Below are 24,535 nucleotides of genomic sequence, written 5' to 3'. Positions count from 1 at the left end.
GAGAACATTATATTTGGAGGTTTCAGCCATGTCTCCGTGATTTTTTTTTTTAAACCTAGATATTTTAAAATTACAAACAAAACACTTCAAGCCATTTGTGAACTGAAAACAAAAGGATGCCTGACATTTACAGTGCAGTTAGAAATTATGCTTGAATGTGTCAGGGTCTTATAAGTTCTTAGGGTTTGTCAGCTTTTAATACCAGAAAGTTCTGTATTTATTGGAAAGCCTTTTCTGTTTTTGGGTTCTCCCATTGTGTAAGAGCATACTGAGATGATGTTGGGTTCTTTATAGTCTGTAAATAGAACTTACAAAAGGAATATTCCAGTTGTTCTCCTGTCCTGGTAATGGCAAGGTGACAGTTGTTTCTGACAGTGACAAGAATGATGACGGCAGTGATGGGCACCACTGTTGACCAAATTTGGTCACTGACCTTTAGGGTGGCATATTTATCTAAATTGGACCCTTCTCTTGAGTGACTCCTAGGTTAAGAGAACAAGGTTCAGGACAGTTGGTTCTAGATCTTAAAAAACAAACAAACAAACAAAAGCCCATAGTGATTTTTCGTGTTCTGTATGTGCTTACCCGCTTGAGTCCTTTATGGTTGCTAAGAAACTGGTGAAATGCAAAGAACTGTAGAAGAAAGGTGATGGGGGTTGGTGAGGATATTTCTAGGTTATTAACATTTTTCTCTATTCATTATTAATTTTTTATTGCAATTTTTTTCTTGGGCAATGGACTTCTTGGTAGTTTTCCTAAAAACGGTCATGTGTCCTGAATAGGACACAGATGTTTGTAATCCTAACAGTATGCAATGCCTTTTGTTCTTAACTTACACAATTTTATTCTTATAAAACTACGATGGGAAATGAAATTCACTCAGTGCAGTACTCTTTCCAGTCTTTGCATAATTGACACAGCTTAAAGGTTTCATTTTTGTATGTTTGTGTGCGAGCCCCAGGGATCTTCCTTAGTTTGTATGACAACCATGCAATAGCGGGCTATTTTGAGAACCAAATAAAGGAAGGTAGTGGCCATGGCAGGGTTGTGCAATGGGTAGAGCTTCTCCAGTGAGCACAGAGGTTGCAGGTTTGATCTGGTCAGAGCTCATATGAGAAGCAGTCAATGAGTGCACAACTAAATGGACCAACTAAGTGGAATGAGCGAATGCCTCTCTCTCTTTCTCAAAGCCATGGGAAATTTTTTAAAAAAAAGTTAAAAGGAAGTAGTGGGTTTAATTTAGGTGAAGGGGAAAAAATTGGAAAGAGGCAAACTTTTTTTTTCTGGGGTGGGGTGGGAGGGGAATGAGTAATTCTGTCCACAAATTCTTCCGTGAGACTTTACTATGTCATGCCATGATAGCCAAGTGATGTGTACCCATTGATCAGTCCTCTTTTCAATGATATTCATTGAATAAAATTAAGAATAATTTAGCAAACTAGTCAACATCCGTAAGGCTCACATGCTTGTTCTTAATTAATTTAACCCTACAAAACCCCCACCACTCAGTAAATGGCTACTGTTTTAACCAATTTAAAGAGTAGATCTGTTTGGTTAACTAGTTGCAATATATTGTCATGGTGCAAAAAAGTGTAATGTTTATATTTAAGTTGGCTACCTAATTCTGAAATAGTCTCAGCTTTATAGTTAAAATACTGAGGTTCCATAAGGTCATCAGGGACCTCTTAAAAATTAATCAACTGGTGTATACAAGCCAGAGATAAAATAATTTTTTATTGAGTTATTATTCTATGTATGTAGTAACATAAGGCACTGTTGTAACATCAGTAGCATTATTTCCAATAAACAGGTATTGACTATTTGGGTTGTATAGGATCTCTTGAGGGCCAGTTTGAGTTAATTAACATTTTGAATTAATAATGTGTGTTTTTACTTTGAAGTAAGTAGTTTATAGTTTCTAGGTATTTTCAATTGGGTTTTTAAATAAATGTTTAATTTTGTTTGTAAGGTAGGTAGGGTATTGGGTTTTTGTATTGTAGCTTTATAGAGCTGTGTTTTGAAATTGAAATTTGAGTTACCTTTGAGTAACTACTTGGAGTTATTGCTCAGGAAATGAACTATGTTACATTTTTAATTTATGGGTTGCTATACAAAAAAATAATGTGTTTAGGAAGAACTGTTACTTAATTTGCTTTGATTTGATTAAGAAATTACAGATATAAAACCTGTGTTGCTGATCTTCTTCATTGTGGTTGACATTACTGCTACATTGTCTTGACCTTTTCATTTCTTGTTTATCTTTCAAAAAAGCACTGAGTCTTTTGTGATAGTCATTTTATTTCAATGTTTTATTTATTGATTTTAGAGAGTAGTGGGGGGGGCATCAACAGCACATATGTAGTTGCTTCTTGTTGGTGCCTTGACCAGACAAGCCCAAGGTTTTGAACCGGCGACCTCAGGGTTCCAGGTTAATGCTCGATTCACTGCGCCACTACCGGTCAGGATTTAATAGGGAAAAACTGATAAAATACTTGTGCTCTTCTGGAGAAGTGAATAGGTAGTTCCATATGTATGATAATCATCAGATTGTGCTCAAGTTAAAGAGAAATATTAGGCTTTAATGATTTATTTCAAATACCAAACTAGGTAGTAAACTGTTAACCATAGTTAATATTTTGCTGTGCCAGAAAGTAGGAAACCATTAATGTTTTACACTTGTGACCTGTAGGGATCGTTTAATTAACTTCTAATAGTCATCAAAATAGTTCATTTTAAAGATCATTTGGATTGGAAGAAGTGAGTGATATAACTCCCATTGCTTATGAAATAACATTGGAAATTCCTTAATTTTAACATTCAGGACCTTCTGTCCTTTTTGTTTTTCTGTCCTTCATTGCTGACTCTGCCCTTCCCATAACACATCATGTGGTTGCTTACCTAGAATTCTGCTCCTTCCCTCTCTCTCACTGTTTCGTTAGGTGTTTAACATGTGGTACATGGCACAGACCCTGGGGATACAGTGTCAAACAAAATAGGGTTTCTAAAATAGAGTATTCTATCTGCTCCAGGTTAGATAATAAACAAGTAAAATATATAATCAACTGTTGGGCAGTGATAATACTATGAAGAAAAAGGGGTATAGAATAAGGAAATATGGGGACCTCTAAGAAGGTGACTTGAAGGGAGTGTCGCATCTGCCTGAATCATAAAGTCCTCTGTAGTGATACAATTTGCATAAGTTTCTCTTTTCTCCACCTCCATTTCCCCAACTCTGATACTTGGATCAACAATGCTAAAATGCTAATAGAACTTTCTTAGACCAAAGCACTTTTCAACTTTTCACTTAACATGTGAGTAACTGTCTTTCCTTCCTAATGGACCCTTTAATTCTTTTTTAAAGCCTAGATTATTGCTTTCTGATATAACAAATATGTATTTGGATGAGTTTGTGTTGGTAGTATTTTTAAAATATATGAGGTCTTTATACTTTGGTTTTCTCAGAACAATGTATCTCAGAAGTATTTGATGTATTATATGGTGGTATGAAATTTTTTGTTTTCTTTTCATTTCTTATTTTTAAAAAGAGAAAATGGGCAGTTTACTGATTGGTTTAGCTAACTTATTTAGAGCCTTTCTTTAAAATACAGCTTGAAAGGTGAATGTATGTATAGTTTTTTTTCTTTTTTCCATGGATTCGAGAGAGAGAACCATCAACTAATTGTTTCACTTAGTTCCATTTGGTTGTGTACTCATTGATTGCTTCTCCTCTGTGCCCTGACCTGGGGTCAAAGCTATGACCTCTGGTGCTCCAGGTTGACACTTGATTCTCTGAACCACCTTGCCAGGGCCTCTTTTTTTTTTTTTTTTCCCCCCAAGACTATAGTTTCAAATCTGAAAACATTGAGGACCAGTTGAACCACTGCCTGTGAAAGGCAAAGGAGAGAAGGGGAAGTGGGAGTGGGAAGGGAAGCAGATGGTTGCTTCTCATGTGTGCCCTGACCAGGGATCGAACCTGGGATGTCCGCACTGTAAGCCCACGTTCTTTCCACTGAACCAATTGGCCAGGGCCCCACGTAGGGTTTGTATTGGCATTGGAAGAGAATGTAGTCAATTGTTACTTTTTTTTATTTTAAAATTTTTTAATTTTTTTAAGGGCAAGTTTTATTATTTTTTAATTTTTTATTTATATTCCCCCCTCTCCTCTCCCTTTCTCCCTCTGTCTCTCTGTAACAATAAATAAAAAGAAATTAAACCCTGGCCAGATAGCTTGGTTGGTTCTAGTGTCCTCCTTGAGAACGGAGGTTGCTAGTTCAGTTCCCGGTCGGGGCACATACAGGAGCAGCTCAATGTTCCTGTCTCTCCCTTAAAAAAAAAAAAAAAAAAAAGATTTTTAGAGCAAGAGGAGGGGAGAGACGGACAGAAACATTGATCTGTTTCTATAACCAATGAGCTGTCTGACAGTTTTTAATATTTTAATTTTTTTTAATTTAATTTAATTTTTTTAAGTTTTTGTTTTTTCTTTCTTTCAGAGACAGAGAATCAGAGAGAGGGATAGACAGGAATGGAGAGATGAGAAGCATCAATCGTTAGTTTTTCGTTGAGTGTTGCGACACCTTAGTTGTTCATTGATTGCTTTCTCATATGTGCCTTGACCGTGGGCCTTCAGCAGACCGAGTAACCCCTTGCTCAAACCAGCGACCTTGGGTCCAAGCTGGTGAGCTTTTGCTCAAACCAGATGAGCCCTCGCTCAAGCTGGTGACCTTGAGGTCTCGAACCTGGGTCTTCCGCATCCCAGTCCAACGCTCTATCCACTGCGCTACCACCTGGTCAGGCTAATTTTATTGGTTTTAAAGAGAGAGGAGGGGGAAAAAACGAAGAGTGCGTGCGCTTGAGCACATGAGTGAGGAACATCGATTTGTTTTTGCACTTACGCATTTCTTGGTTGATTCTTGTGTGTGCCCTGACCGGGAATCAAACCCCGCAACCTTGGCGTATCAGGACTATGCTAAAACCAACTGAGCTACCTGTCCGGGGCCAGCTTTTAACTTTTCTTAAACATAGGACTTTCTGTAATTTAGGTAGATTTGGTGAATACTCCTACAGCAAATTCCTTCTGAAGTACATACTGCTGGTGTTCATCTAGTACATTAAAAGTATTTTCCTTAGAGCTTAAAAAAATCTTTAGCTTTTAAGTCTTCAAGAACACTTAACAGTGTTTTTTTTTTTAATGTTTGAATTCTTAGTGTTGAACAAACTCAAAAAGAATCTGGAGGCTTTGCTAGAATTAAATGATAAAGATTTTATTCAAGGGTCTTGGGGTTTGTAAAATGTAAATGCAACTAGGCAGTACCCAGAGTGTTCTGAAGAAGAAAGAGAAGCTAAGCATTCTTACAGTAAAAAGTACATTCTCTCTTTTTTTTTTTAAGATTTTATTTATTTATTTATTTATTTATTTTAGAGAGGATTGAGGGGGGGGGGAATATGGGGGAGGAACAGGAAGCATCAACTCCCATATGTGCTTTGGCCAGACAAGCCCAGGTTTTTTTTGTTTGTTTGTTTTACAGAAACAGAGAGTCAGAGAGAGTGATAGACAGGGACAGACAGACAGGAACGGAGAGAGATGAGAAGCATCAATCATCAGTTTTTCGTTGCGGTGCCTTAGTTGTTCATTGATTGCTTTCTCATATGTGCCTTGACCGCGGGCCTTCAGCAGACCGAGTGACCCCCCCCCCCTCAAGCCAGTGACCCTGGGTCCAAGCTGGTGAGCTTTTTTTTTCTCAAGCCAGATGAGCTCTCACTCAAGCTGGCAACCTTGGTGTCTCGAACCTGGGTCCTTCCGCATCCCAGGCCAACGCTCTATCCACTGCGCCACCGCCTGGTCAGGAAAAAAAAAGTACATTCTTGAGAAGATTCAGTCCTACCTTCTCAGCCTCTGGATTGGTCTGATACTGTAATCCTCTGAAAGACAGGTGGTTTGGATAATTGATGTCAGATGGCCTGGATACATGAACATTTTCTCCTTAGCCCTTCAGTGGGTAATCAGTATTATCTAGAGGTTTGATGTATATCCAAGCATTGGCACAGGACTGGTAAGTTATAAAGTTTAAGTTCCCAGGCTAGTTAAAACAAGAATAAAATTGTTTCCTTATGCTTCAAGTTACTTGATTTTAGTAATTTAGCTGCTTAACTATAGTTACTCATTTTATTTCTTTACTCCCTTTCTCATGAGCATAATCTGGAAGTCTGGTAGGCTACCAGAACAGGGTAAACTGAACAGCTTCATTGCAACCAAGAAGCAAGTTCCTAAGCACACTTGTCTTTCAACCTAACAATGTTTTCAACAACAATTATGATGGTTAACATTTATTGTACACTTATCAAAGTTCTTGATGATTAATTTTACTTACTCCCCCATGAACTTCTAAGGGAAGATTTTACGACCTATTTCCGTAACTGTAGAACTAGCTCAGAATGGTTCTATCATGTTCTGCAATATATGGGGTTGCTTTTCAGACATAGAGCTGCCTAGTTCATACATTTCTTTCTTTTTTATTTTTATTTTTTTATTTTTTTTCATTTTTCTGAAGCTGGAAACGGGGAGAGACAGTCAGACAGACTCCCACATGCGCCCGACCGGGATCCACCCGGCACGCCCACCAGGGGCGACGCTCTGCCCACCAGGGGGCGATGCTCTGCCCATCCTGGGCGTCGCCATGTTGCGACCAGAGCCACTCTAGCGCCTGAGGCAGAGGCCACAGAGCCATCCCCAGCGCCCGGGCCATCTTTGCTCCAATGGAGCCTTGGCTGTGGGAGGGGAAGAGAGAGACAGAGAGGAAAGCGCGGCGGAGGGGTGGAGAAGCAAATGGGCGCTTCTCCTGTGTGCCCTGGCCGGGAATCGAACCCGGGTCCTCCGCACGCTAGGCCGACGCTCTACCGCTGAGCCAACCGGCCAGGGCCATTTCTTTCTTTAATAGTTGAGAGGACTTTTATTTCCTATTCTAGTAAATTGCCATACACTTATTGGTGATATTTTCTTTGTTCCTGTGAAGTGTTTAATTTCCACTTTCTCTTTTTAAAAAATTTTAATGCAAATTTTTTCATTTATTGAACAAGTTTTAGAGTGCCCAAAGGCATTGCAGTTTCTAAGGATACAAGGAGGAATACAGACCCGTGGTCTCCTCCTAAAAATGTGCTTATGATCTCTCTCATTTTCTTTTTATGGTCTCACTAGGAGCTCAGCACATTATCCAGCTGGTAAGATAACTGAGTCACAGTGCTGTGACTGTCTCCCAGTTTACACCAGAACATGCCTTTTTACCTTGGATTAAAATTTACTTAAACTCTGCTCTCTGACATCTTTTGACTCTCCTTATAGAAGTTGTGCTATACAGAGATCAACCTTACAAATAACAATTAGAAGATACCCTGTGTTACCCTATTTAAGCAGTTTAAATTGTAGTTGATTGTTCATTAGCAAAGGGTTACTTTGAATAGGATTGGCAGGTTTGAAACTTTGAACTTGCTGGATAATGTAAGCACCAGAAGGCATGTACTGTAATGTTAACTATATTTAAACAGTGCAGAGCAAGGGGAACAAGAAGCTTGTCATGCTTAAAATCTTACCTCAGTAGCCTTTTCTTCCCCTTTCCGTTGATGCTGTTGATGAAGTTGGTTCTTTTTGTTCCCTTAATGTTTTAAGTTCATATGCTACCACTGAGAGTCTAATACCTTAGAGGTTGTATGAGTTTTTGTTTCATTCATTTATGCACCTATTTAATAAATACGTAGTGAGCATCAACTGTGTATAACTGTTTTTCAACTGCTGGTCCGCAAAAGAGTTCACCACCCTGATGTTGTATGAAGATTATGGACTCAATGATTATAGACTCTATATAGTCTTTACACAGCATCAGGGTGGTGAACTCTTTCATGGACTGGCACTAGTTCACAGACCGGTGGTTGAGAAACTCTGGATAAAAGATCTTCTAAGCCCCTGGGGATACAACAGTGAACAAAATGCAGTACAAACAGATAATCTCTTATGTTCAACCTATTCTCAGTGAATATTTTTCAAAATATTTTCCCCTTGCTCCTGTATAAATATATTTTGTATAACTTCTGGTAAATTGTAATTATGAACTGGCTGTACTATTATGCTAATAAGACTTCTTGCATTTTGGTTATATCACTCTTCCAATTTCTCCTTTTCTCTACCCTCTTCCCCTTCTCATTTGTCTTCACTATCTTCCCACTTACACAAGAGGTTATTTTTTCAGTGGAACAAAACCATAGAAGATTACATAATGTGATTTGAACACGATTGACTGGATTGGTTCTTACCAGTTAATGAAATGTGGTTGATCTTCATTTTGGACTGTAGCATTTAATTCTTTGGGTTATTTGTGGTTTTAAAATAGATATTTAAAAATATTTAGGAGATTGTTGGTTGCCCATTTTTAATAGGTTCAGCACCATCTTTCTGTCTTAAGAGATTTGCCCAATAGTTTCTTATCAAGTAGTAATTAGTATATCTGTTAAACTTTTAAATAACTATGAATGCCTGTTTCTTACACATAAACATTTAAAGTCATATAGTGGAAGGGAAACCTACTGCATTGTACAGATATTTTATTATTGATGAATACCACTTGTACAAAAGAACTACATACACATTCTTGAAAAGTGGACATTTACTCTGATAGTTCTGTCACTGCTTGCCGTAGTCTTTTCCTTCCTCCAACTGTTAGGGGATATTGCTCTAAGTTTGTTCCTCAGGCCCAGCTGCCAAGAGGCAAATTCATATCCGCTTTAACAAGGTGTGAAGCTTATCTTACAGTTGCTAATGCCTCACTGACCTTTTGGAAAGGTCTTAGTTACGCTTCAAGTTGAGCAATTTTTCTCCCCCAAGAACTGTGTAAGTTTCTTATTTCTGATATGCTGTCCTTGGCAAATGTTTGGAAGGCTAGTATCAAAGCAGCTGTGATCTTGCATCTATCAAAATTTATAACTTCCTAGAGAAGTTTTCATTTTGGCATTAGGCCTGGCTTTAACACTAGAAATGCCTTGTTGAAAGCTTGCAGCAACATTTATATTTGTTCTCATTTTCTATCTGCCCTGGTTCACTAGCTGTCAGTGTGATTGGCATCTATCAGGACCTGGTCCTGGTGTCTCCTGGGGTTTTTTGCTGTTCAAATTGATGTTAATTCATCATTACCCTCTTTTACTTGGCAAAATTCATGTTGAGCCTTGCCTTAGTCATCTTTCTGTTTGTTTGCTGTTTGTATAAAAGCTCACTTTATGGTGTTCCACTAAGTACAGTCAGGTGGCTTAATTATTGCCATAAATGATGTCTGAAAATATTAGAAGTATCAGGCCTGACCAGGTGGTGGCACAGTGGATAAAGCATTGACCTGGGACACTGAGGACCCAGGTTTGAAACCCGGAGGCCGCTGCGGGCTCACAAGCTTGATCATGACCCATGGTCGCTGGCTTGATGCCCAAGGTCGCTAGCTTGAGCAAAGGGTCACTGACTCAACTAGAGCCCCGGTCAAGGCACGTATGAGAAGCAATTAATGAACAACGAAAGTGCCGCAACTGACAAGTTGATGCTTCTCATCTCTCTCCCTTCCAGTCTGTGTCTGTCCATCTGTCTCTCCCTCTTTCACTAAAGAAAAAAAAAGTATCAGTGCCTTTATTGTTAACTAAATAGATTTTTTTTTAAAAAAGGTTTTATTGTGAAATATGCAAGCATTTTAAGCGGTGTTTAAAAACAAAGCCAAATCTTAGCTCCCAGATTGAATCATTAGATATATTTAACATTCTTTCTGGATTGGCAGTTTTTTATAGAAATAGGGTGTTAAAATTTTAATATTAAGATTTATTGCATTGGATTCTCTTACCACCTCAGGGTTGCTCAATTATGAAGTACACCATGGCCCTTTTGTAGCTTTTAAATCTTAATATTAAGTTAGACTGTGTGAGCTAGAAGTTGATTCTCTGCTCATTTTTCTTGGGGCAATGTTCTGTGTCCAATTAAAACATTTTTAGGCTTACGTCATTTCTGAAATGCTGTGTGCTACTGTACTAGATGTCATATGAAAGTAACCTTCAAACTACCTTCTGATTATAGGACAATCTCGTAATAATACCTAGATAATCTTTAGTAATACTAATGAAAATAAGTGGGGCAGTAACAATTTATATACTCTAAAATTTTGAGTCAGTGATCAAAGTTATTTTTATTATGAATTTATGCCACAGGATACTATTTGATATGTATCACTCAAATCAACAAAATTGTTGATGATTGCCTTATACTTGTATAAAATTAAGAGTTTAAGTTTTATTTTTTCTGAATATATACACATAATATATATAAAATGAATAAGATTTATTTCCCCAAAAGTACTTTATTTGGATTTTAAAACAGAATTATTACATGAAAAATATATTAGCTCCTAGGGGTATTGTTAAGAAGTTATTTATTGTTTCAGTTCTCCAGAAATATTTTGAACAAGATATAAACTGGTCGTTTATGTCATTACATTTCGTCACTTTTTTTTCTAGGGATGGTAAGAAAAGAGATTTTGTATATTGTAATTCCTTTAGTGCCAGCCACTTATGTTCTAAAGTGGCACAAAGCCTAAAACCACATTATAGTTCTAACACATGCCATTTCTTTTTTAGGTTTTGGCTTGGTTTGAAGAAGGTGAAGAAACAATTACAGCCTTTGTAGAACCCTTTGTAATTTTACTTATATTAGTAGCCAATGCAATTGTGGGTGTATGGCAGGTAAGCAAAAAATCTTGCATTACTAAATTTTAGTTATTTGTGTGACTTAAACTGTTCATTTTCCTGTTACCTGTTTTTATGCTGTATAGACTAAAAATACCCCTGGAATATCTACATGTGGTTTTTCATTTGTCTATTATTTAATGGCATATTAGATTTCTCAGGCATATATACTTTGCTCGTGCAAATATGAATGATAATCTGAGTGTGGGGGGGAGGCTTTTTTTCCCCTTAAGTAAGAGACAGAGAGACAGACTCCCACATGCGCCCTGATGAGGATCTATCCAGCAAGCCCCCGATGGGGCAATGGGGTGATGCTCTGCCCATCTGGGGCTGTTGCTTCGTTGCTTGGCAACCAACCTACTTTAATGCCTGAGGCAAGGCCATGGAGCCATCCTCAATACCCGGGGCCACTTGTTCCTACTGAGTCATGGCTGCTGGGAGGAGAGGAACAGAGAGATAAGAGAGGAAGATGGGGAGGGGTGGAGAACCAGATGGTTACTTCTCCTGTGTGCCCTGACAAGTAATCGAACCTGGGACTTCTACACCCCAGGGCAACACTCTACTACTGAGCCAACCGGCCAGGGCCGGGGAAGGCTTTCTAAGTGATTTTAATTGGCATCATTGTCCTCAGTGTCTGAGGTAATTTATCTTTTAAGTTTATGCTTCTAAATTAAATAAACCTTTGCAGCAAAATATAGCACTACTGAATGTCTCCTTAACCTTAAATGGTCCAGTTAAGCTCTGCTTGATATGACCTTGATGAGGAAATAAAATAAAACTGCCATGATATATAAATTTGGGGGGGGGGATTTTTGTGGAAAAAGTAGTTTTAGATTTTACTGTAATAGAATTGAGTATTGTTGCTATTCATTTTACAATATTGGTAACATTTGAACTTAATTTGAAGGACCTTTTAGCAGTGACATTAACTGGGGTTAAATATTCTATTATCTGTTAATTATAAAACAATACAGTTATACTCATTCTTTAAACCAGGGGTCGGGAACCTATGGCTTGTGAGCCAGATGTGGCTCTTTTGATGACTGCATCTGGCTTGCAGACAAATCTTTAATAAAAAAAATAATGTCAAAAATATAAAACATTCTCATGTATTACAATCCATTCATTTCCTATCACTCATGTTAACGGTTGTAGGTGGTTGGAGCCAATCATAGCTGTCCTCTGGGACAACACCAAATTTTTATTGGATAATGCATAATGTACACAGGTCATTGTATGGCTTTCATGGAATTACATTTTTTTGTGTGTTTGTGTGTGTGTGTGTGTGTGTTTTTCTAAAGCTAGAAACAGGGAGGCAGTCAGACTCCCGCACGCGCCCGACCAGGATCCACCTGGCATGCCTACCAGGGGGCAATGCTCTGCCCATCTGGGACGTCGCTCTGTCACAACCAGAGTCATTCTAGCACCTGAGGCAGAGGCCATAGAGCCATCCCCAGCGCCCGGGCAAACCCTGCTCCAACGGAGCCTTGACTGCAGGAGGGGAAGAGAGAGACAGAGAGGAAGGAGAGGGGGAGGGGTGGAGAAGCAGATGGGCGCCTCTCCTGTGTGCCCTGGCCGAGAATCAAACCAGGGACTCCTGCACACCGGCCGACGCTCTACCACTGAGCCAACTGGCCAGGGCCTAAGAATTACATTTTAAAATCTGTGGCGTTCATGGCTCTCTCAGCCAAAAAGGTTCCTGACCCCTGCTTTAAACAGATCCGATATAGGATTGAAATTATCATGACTTTTCAAATTTTTGAGGTTTTCTATACTTTTTCAGGGATGTGTACATAAAAAGAGATAGGTCATTAGCTTTCAGTGTGTGTCGTCTAAATTCTCAGGTTTAAGGGTTTCTTTTGCAATAGACTTTTTTTTTTAAAGATTTTATTTATTGATTTTACAGAAAGGAGAGGGGGCAGGTAGGAGCAGGAAGCATCAACTCATAGTAGTTGCTTCTTGTATGTGCCTTGACTGGGCAGTGCCAGGGTTTGAAACCAGTGACCTCAGCATTCCAGGTGGATACTTTATCTACTGCACCACCACAGGTCGAGCATAGACTGTAATTCTTACAGCAGGATAAAAAATGAGTTCTCATAGAATTGAGCATAAATTCTATTCAAGTAAAGGTTAAATTGAAGAGCATTAGATCAGAGGGTCAAAATGTGAGAGAAATGAATCTTTCCCATTGTCCATTGAGCAACCTCACCTGGGCATACACTTTGTAGACTTGCTCCTTAAATTCTAATTGTTTATTCTCTAAAAGGAGAGAAGACCAATTTCGCACATAAGGTTTTCTTCCATATATTTTTTTTCCTTATAGGAACTTTCTTGTAGTCACGTCACCCTCCCAGTATGACTCATTTTGATTCTATATCTTTCATCTTGAAATTAGGAAAGAAAAACTGTGTGACTGAGTCTTGATATATTCATACATATTATGGTAAATATGATATGTAACTGGCACTGCTATGGTGAGATCTCAGCCATTTATTGACCTTTGCCTCTGGAGAACGTTTTCTTAGAATTTTTGAGATGTAATGATTGTTTTTAATTCATCATAATCTAAGCATTTTACATATAGCTTGTAAATCCTCACAGCCCTTAAGGTAGGTACTATAAGTGTGCTGGTTTTGTAGGCAGTAAACCTGTGTGTTGTGTAAATTATCCACAACATGTACTGTTGAGTAGAAAGGTGTACATTGAGCCTAGACATTCAAACCCCAGACTAGCACGTTTTATGCGAGATGGGGTTGATGTAAATGGTGTAGGTGTGTGTGGCTGGATGTGAGGCCTATGTTTCAGTGTGCTTAAAGACAGCAGGCTTGTTTTCCTCATATGATTTTAATTACCTTACCTTAGAGGCCTTGTTTTTTCTTTTTAATACAAAACTTATAAGGGCCTAGTGTTTGTCAGCTGTCATTAATGTACTTCTCTTGTGTCTTTTAAGTTTTGATTAGAACTCTGAAATTTGATTCCTTGGGCTAGAAATACTTGCAGTGGTAGGCATGTGTTCACTACTTTTATCTTCTGTTTTCTCTTTTACAGGAAAGAAATGCTGAAAATGCAATCGAAGCCCTTAAGGAGTATGAGCCTGAAATGGGCAAAGTGTATCGACAGGACAGAAAGAGTGTACAACGGATTAAAGCTAAAGACATAGTCCCTGGTGATATTGTAGAAATTGCTGGTGAGTTTGTCATTTTTGTTTTTATTCTAGATTGTATATCTGAATGCATTCTTCTCAAAGCTTGTAATTGTTTTAAAAGTATGCTTATATGTATCTGTTTTAGTGCCATCCAAACAAATCAGGTTTTCTATAAAATTTCAGTGTTATAGCACCTCCCTTTTTTTAAGTGAGGTGTTTTGAACTATTTGTGCTTATTACTTTTGGTACATTATAGCTCACTAGTACTAATGAGATAATGGATTTAATTTTGATTTGACAGTTGTGCTGTTTTGCTAGTTAACAGCCTCATAGTTGTTTCTGTTTTGGTTCTTGGCATAAATGTTAAGTCATACTTAACTAAATTGATAGTCAAAGTTAATTTCATGACTCTAAAAGCTCTGATTGAAAATACTTTTATGTTACAGTGAGTTCGAGGTCTTAGCCTGAGCTCTGTAGTGGGCAAATCCACTGCAAGGCCAAAGCTCCCCACAGATCTCAAAGGGGTTTGTTTCCTTGTTGCTCTAAATCAGGGCCATGTTATCAGGCAGCCCAGAATACTCCTGGAACCAATTAGAACAGTTTTTGGGAGCATCATTACATTGGATTATTCAAACCATGGTTTTTCATACTCTTCTTAACTCAAAATACTTGTTAGTTGTTTTTTGGTTTTGATGAATTGTCTCATTTTAATGCTTTCTCACTGATTTGTGGGAAAGGTTTGCTTTGTCTTTATTGTCTTACTCATTTTAGTAAAGAACTCAATGAGCTGCATGTATTGGCCTGTGCTGTACCAATTTGGTCTCTAAAAGGAAACTGTCCTGTCATAGATAATCTCTCACCTATAATTTTTGTCAGTCTTATTCCAGAAAAACAACAGTATTGCCTATATACCAATATGTTGATTACTTAGTACTGTAGAGTGTGTGTGAATGACCTAATAGTTTACCTAGTAGTGTTAAAAGAACAACTCAGAATGAAATGTTTTTAAGAATTTATTTTGACATAATTACAGACCTAAAAGTTGCAAGAATATAAAGTTTCCATATAGCCTTTACTCAGATTCTCTAAATGTTAATATCTTATCACATGTGTATTATTCTTTCAGTCATATATATATTTTTGTTTGTATTATTTGAGAATAAGTTGTAGGCAGAATGCCCTGTACTCCTGAATACTTGGTTGTTTGTTTGTTTGTTTATTTTGTGGAATAACAAAAGGCTTTATTGAGTACAGAGCATCCTGCCTGGTGAGGTTCCCTGGCCCCGAGGAAAGATGGAGGCCAGGGAAGTTGCCTATTTTATTTTAAAATATTTTATTTATTGATTTTTGTTAGGTAATTTGCGTGTTTATTTGATAAAATTGAGGGCATTATCTTAATATGACTCCACTACAATTATCAAAATCAGGAAATTGATAAACTGTTATCTAATGTACAAACGTTATTCAGATTTTACCATTTGTCTCTGAATTTTCCAGCAATAATATGAATTGAAGAATTCTGGCAGTAATATAGAAAACAGGTCAGAATGGTGAAGGCTAGAGATAAGCTATTTTGATAGTCTAGGCAGGAGGTAATGAGGGCAAGAGATAATGCAGTAGCATTAAGAATAATGAGGGAATACTTTGAGTTTACGAATAGTGGTTCTTATGCAGGAGGGCACAATGGAATCATCGGGGGTACTTTTTTTTTTCGTAATACAGGGACAGAGATAGAGTCAGAGAGAGGGCTAGATAGGGTCAGATAGACATGGATGGAGAGAGATGAGAAGCGTCAATCATCAGTTTCTCATTTTGACACCTTAGTTGTTCATTGATTGCTTTCTCATATGTGCCTTGACCGTGGGCCTTCAGCAGACCAAATAACCCCTTGTTTGAGCCAGCGACCTTGGATCTAAGCTGGTGAGCTTTTTGCTCAAGCCAGATGAGCCTGTGCTCAAGCTGGCGACTTCAGGGTCTACTCTAGAACCTGGGTCCTCTGCATTCCAGTCCAACGCTCTATCCACTGCGCCACCGCCTGGTCAGGCTGGGGTTCCTTTTAAAAGTTTTTATCAATCTCAACCCAAATTTAACTCTCACTCTCTCTTTTATGGAATTACAGTTATGTATACATAGGCTGAAAAGTGCACCCCAGAGTTAGATGCAAAGCAACAGTTTTTGATAACTGAGTGGATATATGGTGGTAGAATGTAGAATCAAAGATACTGGCATGATTTCTAGTTAGGTGATGGTGCTAGTAATTGAGGAAAGAAGCATTGGAGGAAGATAGCTTCTCTTTTAAAAGTACACATGCAGCCTGACCAGGCGGTGGAGCAGTGGATAGAGCGTCGGACTGGGATGCCAAGGACCCAGGTTTGAGACCCCGAGGTCGCCAACTTGAGTGTGGGCTCAACTGGTTTGAGCAAAAGCTCACCAGCTTGGACCCAAGCTCGCTGGCTCGAGCAAGGGGTCACTCGGTCTGCTGAAGGCCCACGGTCAAGGCACATATGAGAAGGCAATCAATGAACAACTAAGGTGTTGCAACGAAAAACTGATTGATGCTTCTCTTCTCTCTCTGTTCCTGTCTGTCTGTCCCTATCTATCCCTCTCTCTGACTCTGTCTCTGTTAAAAAAAAAATAAAAAAAAATACACATACAGCCTGGCTAGGCGGTGGTGCAGTGGATAGAGCATTGGACTGGGATGCAGAGGATTCAGGTTCAAGGCCCCGAGGTCGCCAGCCTGAGCGCGGGCTCATCTGGTTTGAGCAAGGCTCACCAGCTTGAGCCCAGGGTCACTTGCTCTGCTGTAGCCCCACAGCCAAGACACATATGAGAAAGCAATCAATGAACAACTAAGGTGCTGCAACGAAGAATTGATACTTTTCATCTCTCTCTCTTGCTGTCTGTCTTTATCTGTCCTTCTCTCTGTCCCTCTCTGTCTCTGTCACCAAAAAGAAAAAAAAAATACACATGCAGACCTGACCTGTGGTGGCACAGTAGATAAAGTGTTTACCTGAAACGCTGAGGTCGCCAGTTCAAACTCTAGGCTTGCCCAGTCAGGGTACATACGACAAGCCTTCTCTCCTCTCTCTAAAATCAATAAATAAGATCTTTAAGGAAAAAAAAAAATACAGAAGCACACACACATGTAGTGTGTGCAGTTGCAGATAATATTGCCTAAATATTTGTACAGGGCTCTGACTTTTGATTCTTTTGTGTGTGTGTGTGTGTGTGTGTGTGTGTGTGTGTGTGTGTGACAAAGACAGAGAGAGGGACAGATAGGAACAGACAGACAGGAAGGGAGAGAGATGAGAAGCATCAATTCTTCGTTGCAGCACCTTAGTTGTCCACTGATTGCTTTCTCATATGTGCCTTGATTGGGGGGCTACAGCAGAGCGAGTGACCCCTTGCTCAAGCCAGTGACCTTGCGCTCAAGCTGGTGAGCCTTGCTCAAATCACACGAGCTCACATTCAAGCCATTGACCTCGGGGTTTCGAGCCTGGGTCCTCCATGTCCTAGTCCGACACTCTATCCATTGCGCCACCAGCCTGGTCAGGCCAGGACTCTGACTTTGTACATTTTCCATTTCTCCAGCTTAGTCTGATAATTATGCTCTTCAGTCTTTCAAGTTAAGAATGTTTTAAGAGGCCCTGGCCGGTTTGCTCAGTGGTAGAGCGTCAGCCTTGCGTGCAGGAGTCCCGCGTTCAATTCCCAGCCAGAGCACACAGGAGAAGCGCCAATCTGCTTCTCCATTCCTCCCCCTCTCCTTCCTCTCTGTCTCTCTCTTCCCTTCCCACAGCCAGGGCTCCATTGGAACAAAGTTGGCCTGGGCGCTGGGGATGGCTCTGTGGCCTCTGCCTCAGGCGCTAGAATGGTTCTGGTTGCAACAGAGTGATGCCCCAGATGGGCAGAGCATTGCCCCCTGGTGGGCGTGCCGGGTGGATCCCGGTTGGGCGCATGCGGGAGTCTGTCTGACTGCCTCCCCATTTCCAACTTCAGAAAGAAAAAAAAAAAAAAGAATGTTTTAAGAATGTTTATGCTAGTTAGGTGATTTCAAAGTATTGTGACTCTATTTGAAAACTTAGAAAAATTACCCCAAAGCATCTCTTTAATGTGCATCACTTGATGGCAGTGGTACACAGCATCAGCAGAAACTGGAACCTTGATCCTCAAGCATCTTCACTTTTGAGGAAATAAATTAAATCCTGCTTCTGTTCAACAGGGGTGGTTTGGGTTTTCCTTTTTCTCTGAATCCTGGTTCTCTTTTTCCCATCCCAGTGAATCACTAACCACTTAGCTGACTGAGAGAAACTTAGGAGTCATTTTGATTATTCTCTTATACTCTGTCTCTAAGACTGGTTGAGACTGTCTCCAAAGCACACCCAAACTTGTGAGCCTCTGTGTCCTCAGCCCCACCATCACCTCACACACTAGCACAGTCATTGTGTCCTAGCTTGGCTCTGGCTTCCTTTGTTGTTTTCCAGTCGGTTCTCCACACAGCAACCAGAGTGCTTTTCTAACGGTCACATTATTTATTCACCTGCTAAAACTTTTTCAGTGGCTTCCCTATTGCACTAGAAATACAAAATCTTTCTTTTACCTAAAAGACTGTAGCTCCTGCTTTTGTTTTACAGGGACAGAGAGAGAGTCAGAGAGAGGGATAGATAGGAACAGACAGACGGGAATGGAGAGAGATGAGAAGCATCAATCATCAGTTTTTCGTTTTGACACCTTAGTTGTTCATTGATTGCTTTCTCACATGTGCCTTGACCGTGGGCCTTCAGCAGACCGAGTAACCCCTTGCTCGAGCCAGCAATGGTGAGCTTTTTTTTTTTCCCCTCAAGGCAGATGAGCCCATGCTCAAGCTGGCGACCTCGGGGTCTCAAACCTGGGTCCTCCGCATCCCAGTCCGATGCTCTATCCACTGTTCCACCGCCTGCTCAGGCACTCTCCTGCTTGCTTTTATGGTTCCATCTTATTGCTGCCACCTGGCTGCATCCATACCATCCTCTTCATTCAGTTTTCAGTACCACCAAACTTTCCTGGCCTTTTGGGGGATGTTAGGCTAATTTTATATAATGGATTAATGTGCCCAATGCAAAGCTTGGTTATAACCCTGACCTACCTGACTTTCCATTCCGTCGTCCGTTGTGTTTGATAGTTTAGGAAGGACAAATAATGATTGACCCCATGCTGTGTGTGACCTAAGATTTCTAGTCTTTTGGAGTGTATGCCTTACTTTATTTGTTTTTATTGTGGTAAAATATACAGAGTAAAAAATTTACCTTTTTAACTTTTTTAAGTGTACAATTCCATGGCATTAAATATATTCATATTGTTGTGCAACCATCATCCATTCATCTACAGAACTTTATCATCTTCCCAAACTGAAACTCTGTCCCCATTAAACAGTAATTTCCCTTTACTGACTTTCTTTAGCTTCTTTCAAACACTACCCTTTTTTTAAATATTCAAAAAACAGTGAGTTCAGTGTTGAAAGATAAGTTTGTTCACCTCATCTGAGGTAAATATGTTTACTACAAAATATAATTATTCTAAGCAATCACACAGTTAAACCCATTCTAAGAAGTACAGATTGGCAGTTACAAAATAGTCACAGGGATATAAGTACAGCATAGGGAATATAGTTAATAATACTGTGATAACTGTGTATAGGGCTGGGTGGGTATTGGAAATATGGAGCAGGGAGGGGGACACTTTGTAAAGTGTACAATTGTCTAACTATCATGCTGTGCACCTGAGAACAATACAAGGTACTATTGGAAGTAAACTGTAATTGGAAAATTGTTTTAAAAGCCCATTCTGCTACCTATTTCTGAATCTTTTTGTGGGGTGTGCCAACAGGTCCTGATAACACTTTTTTCTGACTCTACCTCCACTGTACACTAATGACTAAAAGCATATGCAATGCTTGAACATTGGGCTCTTGTATACTACTCTTCTTGAATTTTAACCATTCTGAAGGATGCAGAACAGAGGTGATTATCTAGTTTTAGATAGATATAAACATTTTACTTAGCACTATTGTTATACCAGTAGGCAGTGAGCTCCTTATGGCCAGAACTGTATCACACTGACCATTGTAATCTTGCTGAGTGTGTAAAACTCTCAGTGAGTAATAAATGAAACCTGAAATCAGAAGTATGGGGTAGGCTCAGGTAATGTAAACATGCTTATTGTGCAAACTTCTGTGCAGAGTAATCTGAAGTCTATATGTGTGTTCACTGAAAGCTAAACTTAGTGTGCAGGTATTGTAATAAACTTGCAAGTGCTTGGTTTTTACCATGGACCACTCTATAGATGTGTACTGTTGTTCACATTTTACAGTTGAAACTGTCATTAATTTACTAGTGAACAATAGTATATTTAGTAAATGTATATATAGCATGTGTATCAGTCATATTTCAAGTTGGTAGAAGCCCAAGTCACAATTTTTTTTTGTTTTTGTTTTTGTATTTTTCTGAAGCTGGAAACGGGGAGAGACAGACAGACTCCCGCATGCGCCCGACCGGGATCCACCCGGCACGCCCACCAGGGGCAATGCTCTGCCCACCACGGGGCGATGCTCTGCCCCTCCAGGGGGTCGCTCTGCCCCAACCAGAGCCACTCTAGCGCCTGGGGCAGAGGCCAAGGAGCCATCCCCAGCGCCCGGGCCATCTTTGCTCCAATGGAGCCTTGGCTGCGGGAGGGGAAGAGAGAGACAGAGAGGAAGGAGGGGGGTGGGGGTGGAGAAGCAAATGGGCACTTCTCCTTATGTGCCCTGGCTGGGAATCGAACCCGGGTCCCCCGCACGCCAGGCCGACGCTCTACCGCTGAGCCAACCGGCCAGGGCCAAGTCACAATTTTTTAAACAGATATATTTCACATGCCATAGCATACATGAAATACATTTTGTTTGAAATATACAATAAGTTGTTTTTAGTATATTCATCATGGTTAATTTTGGAACATTTTCATCTCCTAAAAAGGAAACCCTAAACCCATTAGCAGTTACTACCCTGCACTCCTTTCCCTGGTCCCTGGCAACCACAGTTTACTTTGTTTTTACAGATTTGTCTATTCAAGACATTGCGTATAAATGAAATCATACAGTATTTGGCCTTTTAAGACTAGCTCCTTTCACTTAGCACATATTGTTTTCAGGGTTCATCCATGTTGTAGCATGTATCATATATTTCATTCATGTGTATAATTTCATTCCTTTTTATGGCTGAAGAATATCCCATTGTTTTGATGTGCCACAGTTTCTTTATTCATTCATCAGCTCACAGACATTTGAGTTTCTCCTTTTTGGCTATTATGAATAATGGTACCATGAACATTCATGCACAGATTTTTGTGTGAACATAGGTTTTTACTCTCTCCAATATATACCTAGGCATGGAATTGCTGGGCATACGGTGACTCTATTTTACATTTTAAGGAACTTCCAAACTTTTCCAAAATGATTGCATCATTTTACATTCCCACCAGCAATGTATGCAGGTTCTAATTTTTTATATCCTTATCAGCCCATGTTTTGTTTTATTTAGTTGGTTTTTAAAGATTTTATTTATTGATTTTACAGAGGGCAAGCGAGACGTGTCCATACATAGTTCTTCACTTTAGTTCATTGGTTGCATTTTATATGTGCCTTGACCAAGCAAGCCTAGGGTTTTGAAGCAGCGACCTCAGCATTCCAGGTTGACACTTTGTCCACTGGGCCACCATAGGCCAGACTTGTTTTCTTTTGTTTTTATTTATTTACAGGGACAGAGAGAGAGTCAGAGAGAGGGACAGATAGGGACAGACAGACAAGGAAAGGAGAGATATGAGAAGCATCAATCATCAGTTTCTCGTTGCGACATCTTAGTTGTTGATTGATTGCTTTCTCATATGTGCCTTGACCGCGGGCCTTCAGCAGACTGAGGAACCCCTTGCTGGAGCCAACCTTTTCATTTACTTGAGAGAGAGAAAAGCATCAATTTGCTGTTCCATTTAATTGTTTCATTTAGTTGTGTACTCATTGATTGCTTCTGATTTATGCCCTGACTGGGGGTAGAACCTGCAATCCTCTGGCATGCCGGTTCTATGCTTGATCCACTGAGCAACCAGGACCTCTTTTTATTTTCTTGATGGTGTCAGTTGTAGCATAAAAGTGTTTTTTTGTTTTGTTTTTGTTTTTAAGTGAGAGGAGGAGATAGACTCCCATATGTGCCCTGAACAGGATCTACCTGGCAACCCTCATCCAGGGCTGATGCTCGAACCAGTTGAGCCACTGCCTGCAAGAGGGGAAGAGAGAGAGAAGAGAGAGAGGGAGGGGAAGAGAAGCAGATGGTCACTTCTCATGTTTGCCCTGACCAGGGATTGAACCCGGGACATATCCACATCCCATGCTGATGCTCTATCCACTGAGCAAACCAGCCAGGGTGTAAAAGGTTTTAATACCTATTTATCTGGTTTTTTTGTTGTTATTGTTTGCATTTTGGTGTCATATCTACAATCTGAGAAACTATTGTCTAATCTAAAGATTGTATATATGGAATAAAGGCAGTGGTCGGCAAACTCGTTAGCAGAGCCAAATATCAACAGTACAATGATTGAAATTTCTTTTGAGAGCCAAATTTTTTAAACTTAAACTATATAGGTAGGTACATTGTTATTAACTTAGAGTACTCCTAAGCCGGCCTTTGAGCCACACTCAAGGGGCCAAAGAGCCGCATGTGGCTCGCGAGTGCAGTTTGCCGACGACCTCTGGCATAAGGTAAGGTAGGTGTCCAGCTTTATTCTTTTGCATTTGGCTTTCCAGTTTTCTCAGCACCATTTGTTGAAAAGGCTTCATTAAATTGTCATGGCCCCCTTGTCTAAAGTCAACTGACTAGATTTTCCACTATAAATTGACTACTATTCCATTGATCTCTATGTCCTCTTGCCAGTACCACACTGTCTTAATTACTGGAGCTTTATAGTAAGTTTTGAAAATATTAAGTTTGACTCCTTCAGCTTTGCTGGAGTTTTTGTTTTTTTCTTTTTTAATGATTATTTTAGATATTCTGGATCCCTTGAATTTTTTGTGTAAATTTTAAGATCAGCTCATTAATTTCTGCAAAAAGCCTGCTGGGATTTTGATTAAGAATTACATTGATTCTAGGTCAGTTTGGGTAATATGGCATCATAACATAAAATCCTCTATTTATGACCATGACATGTCTTTCTATTTATTTAGGTCTTTCATTTCTTTTAACACTGTTGTTTTCAGTGCACAAGTCTTTTATTTCTTTTGTTGAGTCTATTCCTAAGTATTTTATTGGTTTTTTGGAAGCTATTTGTAATTGGATTGATTTCTTATTTTTGTTTACATGTTGTTCTTTGCTATTATTATACAGAAGTACAATTGATTTTTGTATATTAATCTTGTACTTGCGATCTTGCCTGTGCTTTTACTAGTTCTAATAGCTTTGGAAGGGGTTAAGATTTTTCTATGTAGAAGCTCCTGTTATGTGCAAACAAATATTTTTATCTCTCTTCAGTTGGGATGCTTTTTCTTTCTTGTCTAACTGTCCTGGCTAAAATCTCCAGTAGAAAGTTGAATAGCCTGACCAGGCAGTGGCGCAGTGGATAGAGCGTTGGACTGGGATGCGGAGGACCCAGGTTCGAGACCATGAGGTCGCCAGCTTGAGCGTGGGCTCATCTGGCTTGAGCAAAGCTCACCAGCTTGGACCCAAGGTTGCTGGCTTGAGCAAGGGGTTACTCGGTCTGCTGAAGGCCCACGGTCAAGGCACATATGAGAAAGCAATCAATGAACAACTGAGGTGTCCCAACGAAAAACTGATGATTGATGCTTCTCATCTCTCTCCGTTCCTGTCTGTCCCTATCTATCCCCCACCCTGTAAAAAAAAAAAAAAAAAAAAGTTGAATAAAAATGGCAAGAGTAGACATCCTTGTCTTCTTCCTGATCATAGGGGAAAAGCTTTCAGTCCTCTACCACGAAGTATGATGTTGGCTGTCAGTTTCTTAAGATGCCTATTACGTTGAAGAAGCCTGGTCATAATTTTAGTTTTTAGGTTGTCAGTATAATCTTACTTGGACTGTTTTGGTGACTCTTGATGGTGACTGCTATTTTATATCCAAATTTAAAATGATAGTCTTGCTGGATTACTAGGACTGGTGGGTCATTGAATTGGATAAGATGTAATCTTAAGGCACTTATAGTGAATTAACATTTTGGAAAAACATATTGTGAGGTGTTTATTTTTTGAAGTTGTTAACACTATATATGTTGAAGTCTTTTTAATTTCTACTTTTTTTTTAGGATTAGTAATCTAATTGACCCTGCAATTTGGCACTTAGCTCATAATTCAGTTCTGTGAAACTATAGAAATGAACTTCAATTCTAAATGTAAATCTAAATTCTTGTCAGTCTTACTCTCTAGGTAGCCTGAGGGATAAATAGCATTAATTGTGCTTTCAACATGGTAATTTTTATAGTTTTATTTGAATTACGAAGTTGAGTGTGGTGTGTTCTCCCTAATGAACTGAAAAAACTGGAGAATATTAAAAACTTTTGAAGCTGAAAGCAAGTCTGGAACTGCTATTTTGATATTTTCAGAAAGAAACCTTTTTGTGGTAATTTTTAGA

At 39.4% G+C, this 24,535-nt stretch overlaps 1 protein-coding gene across 2 annotated transcripts in view; it reads left to right on the top strand.

Moving 5' to 3' along the window:
• The window catches only part of ATP2A2 (ATPase sarcoplasmic/endoplasmic reticulum Ca2+ transporting 2), a 65,753-nt gene that overhangs the window by 1,545 nt on the left and 39,673 nt on the right, over window positions 1-24,535 (top strand). For both annotated transcript variants that reach the window (XR_010749374.1, XM_066370943.1), the window contains exons 4-5: window positions 10,648-10,752; window positions 13,804-13,942. Coding sequence is in view for 1 of the 2 variants with exons in the window: in XM_066370943.1 (XP_066227040.1) it covers window positions 10,648-10,752; window positions 13,804-13,942 (244 nt within the window). In the remaining variant the exon portion in view is untranslated. The remainder of the gene's footprint in view (window positions 1-10,647; window positions 10,753-13,803; window positions 13,943-24,535) is intronic.

Source organism: Saccopteryx leptura, chromosome 2, assembly GCF_036850995.1.
Source record: "Saccopteryx leptura isolate mSacLep1 chromosome 2, mSacLep1_pri_phased_curated, whole genome shotgun sequence".
In the NCBI taxonomy this organism is placed as follows: Eukaryota; Metazoa; Chordata; class Mammalia; order Chiroptera; family Emballonuridae; genus Saccopteryx; species Saccopteryx leptura.
This window is presented reverse-complemented; position numbering and strand designations above follow the sequence as displayed.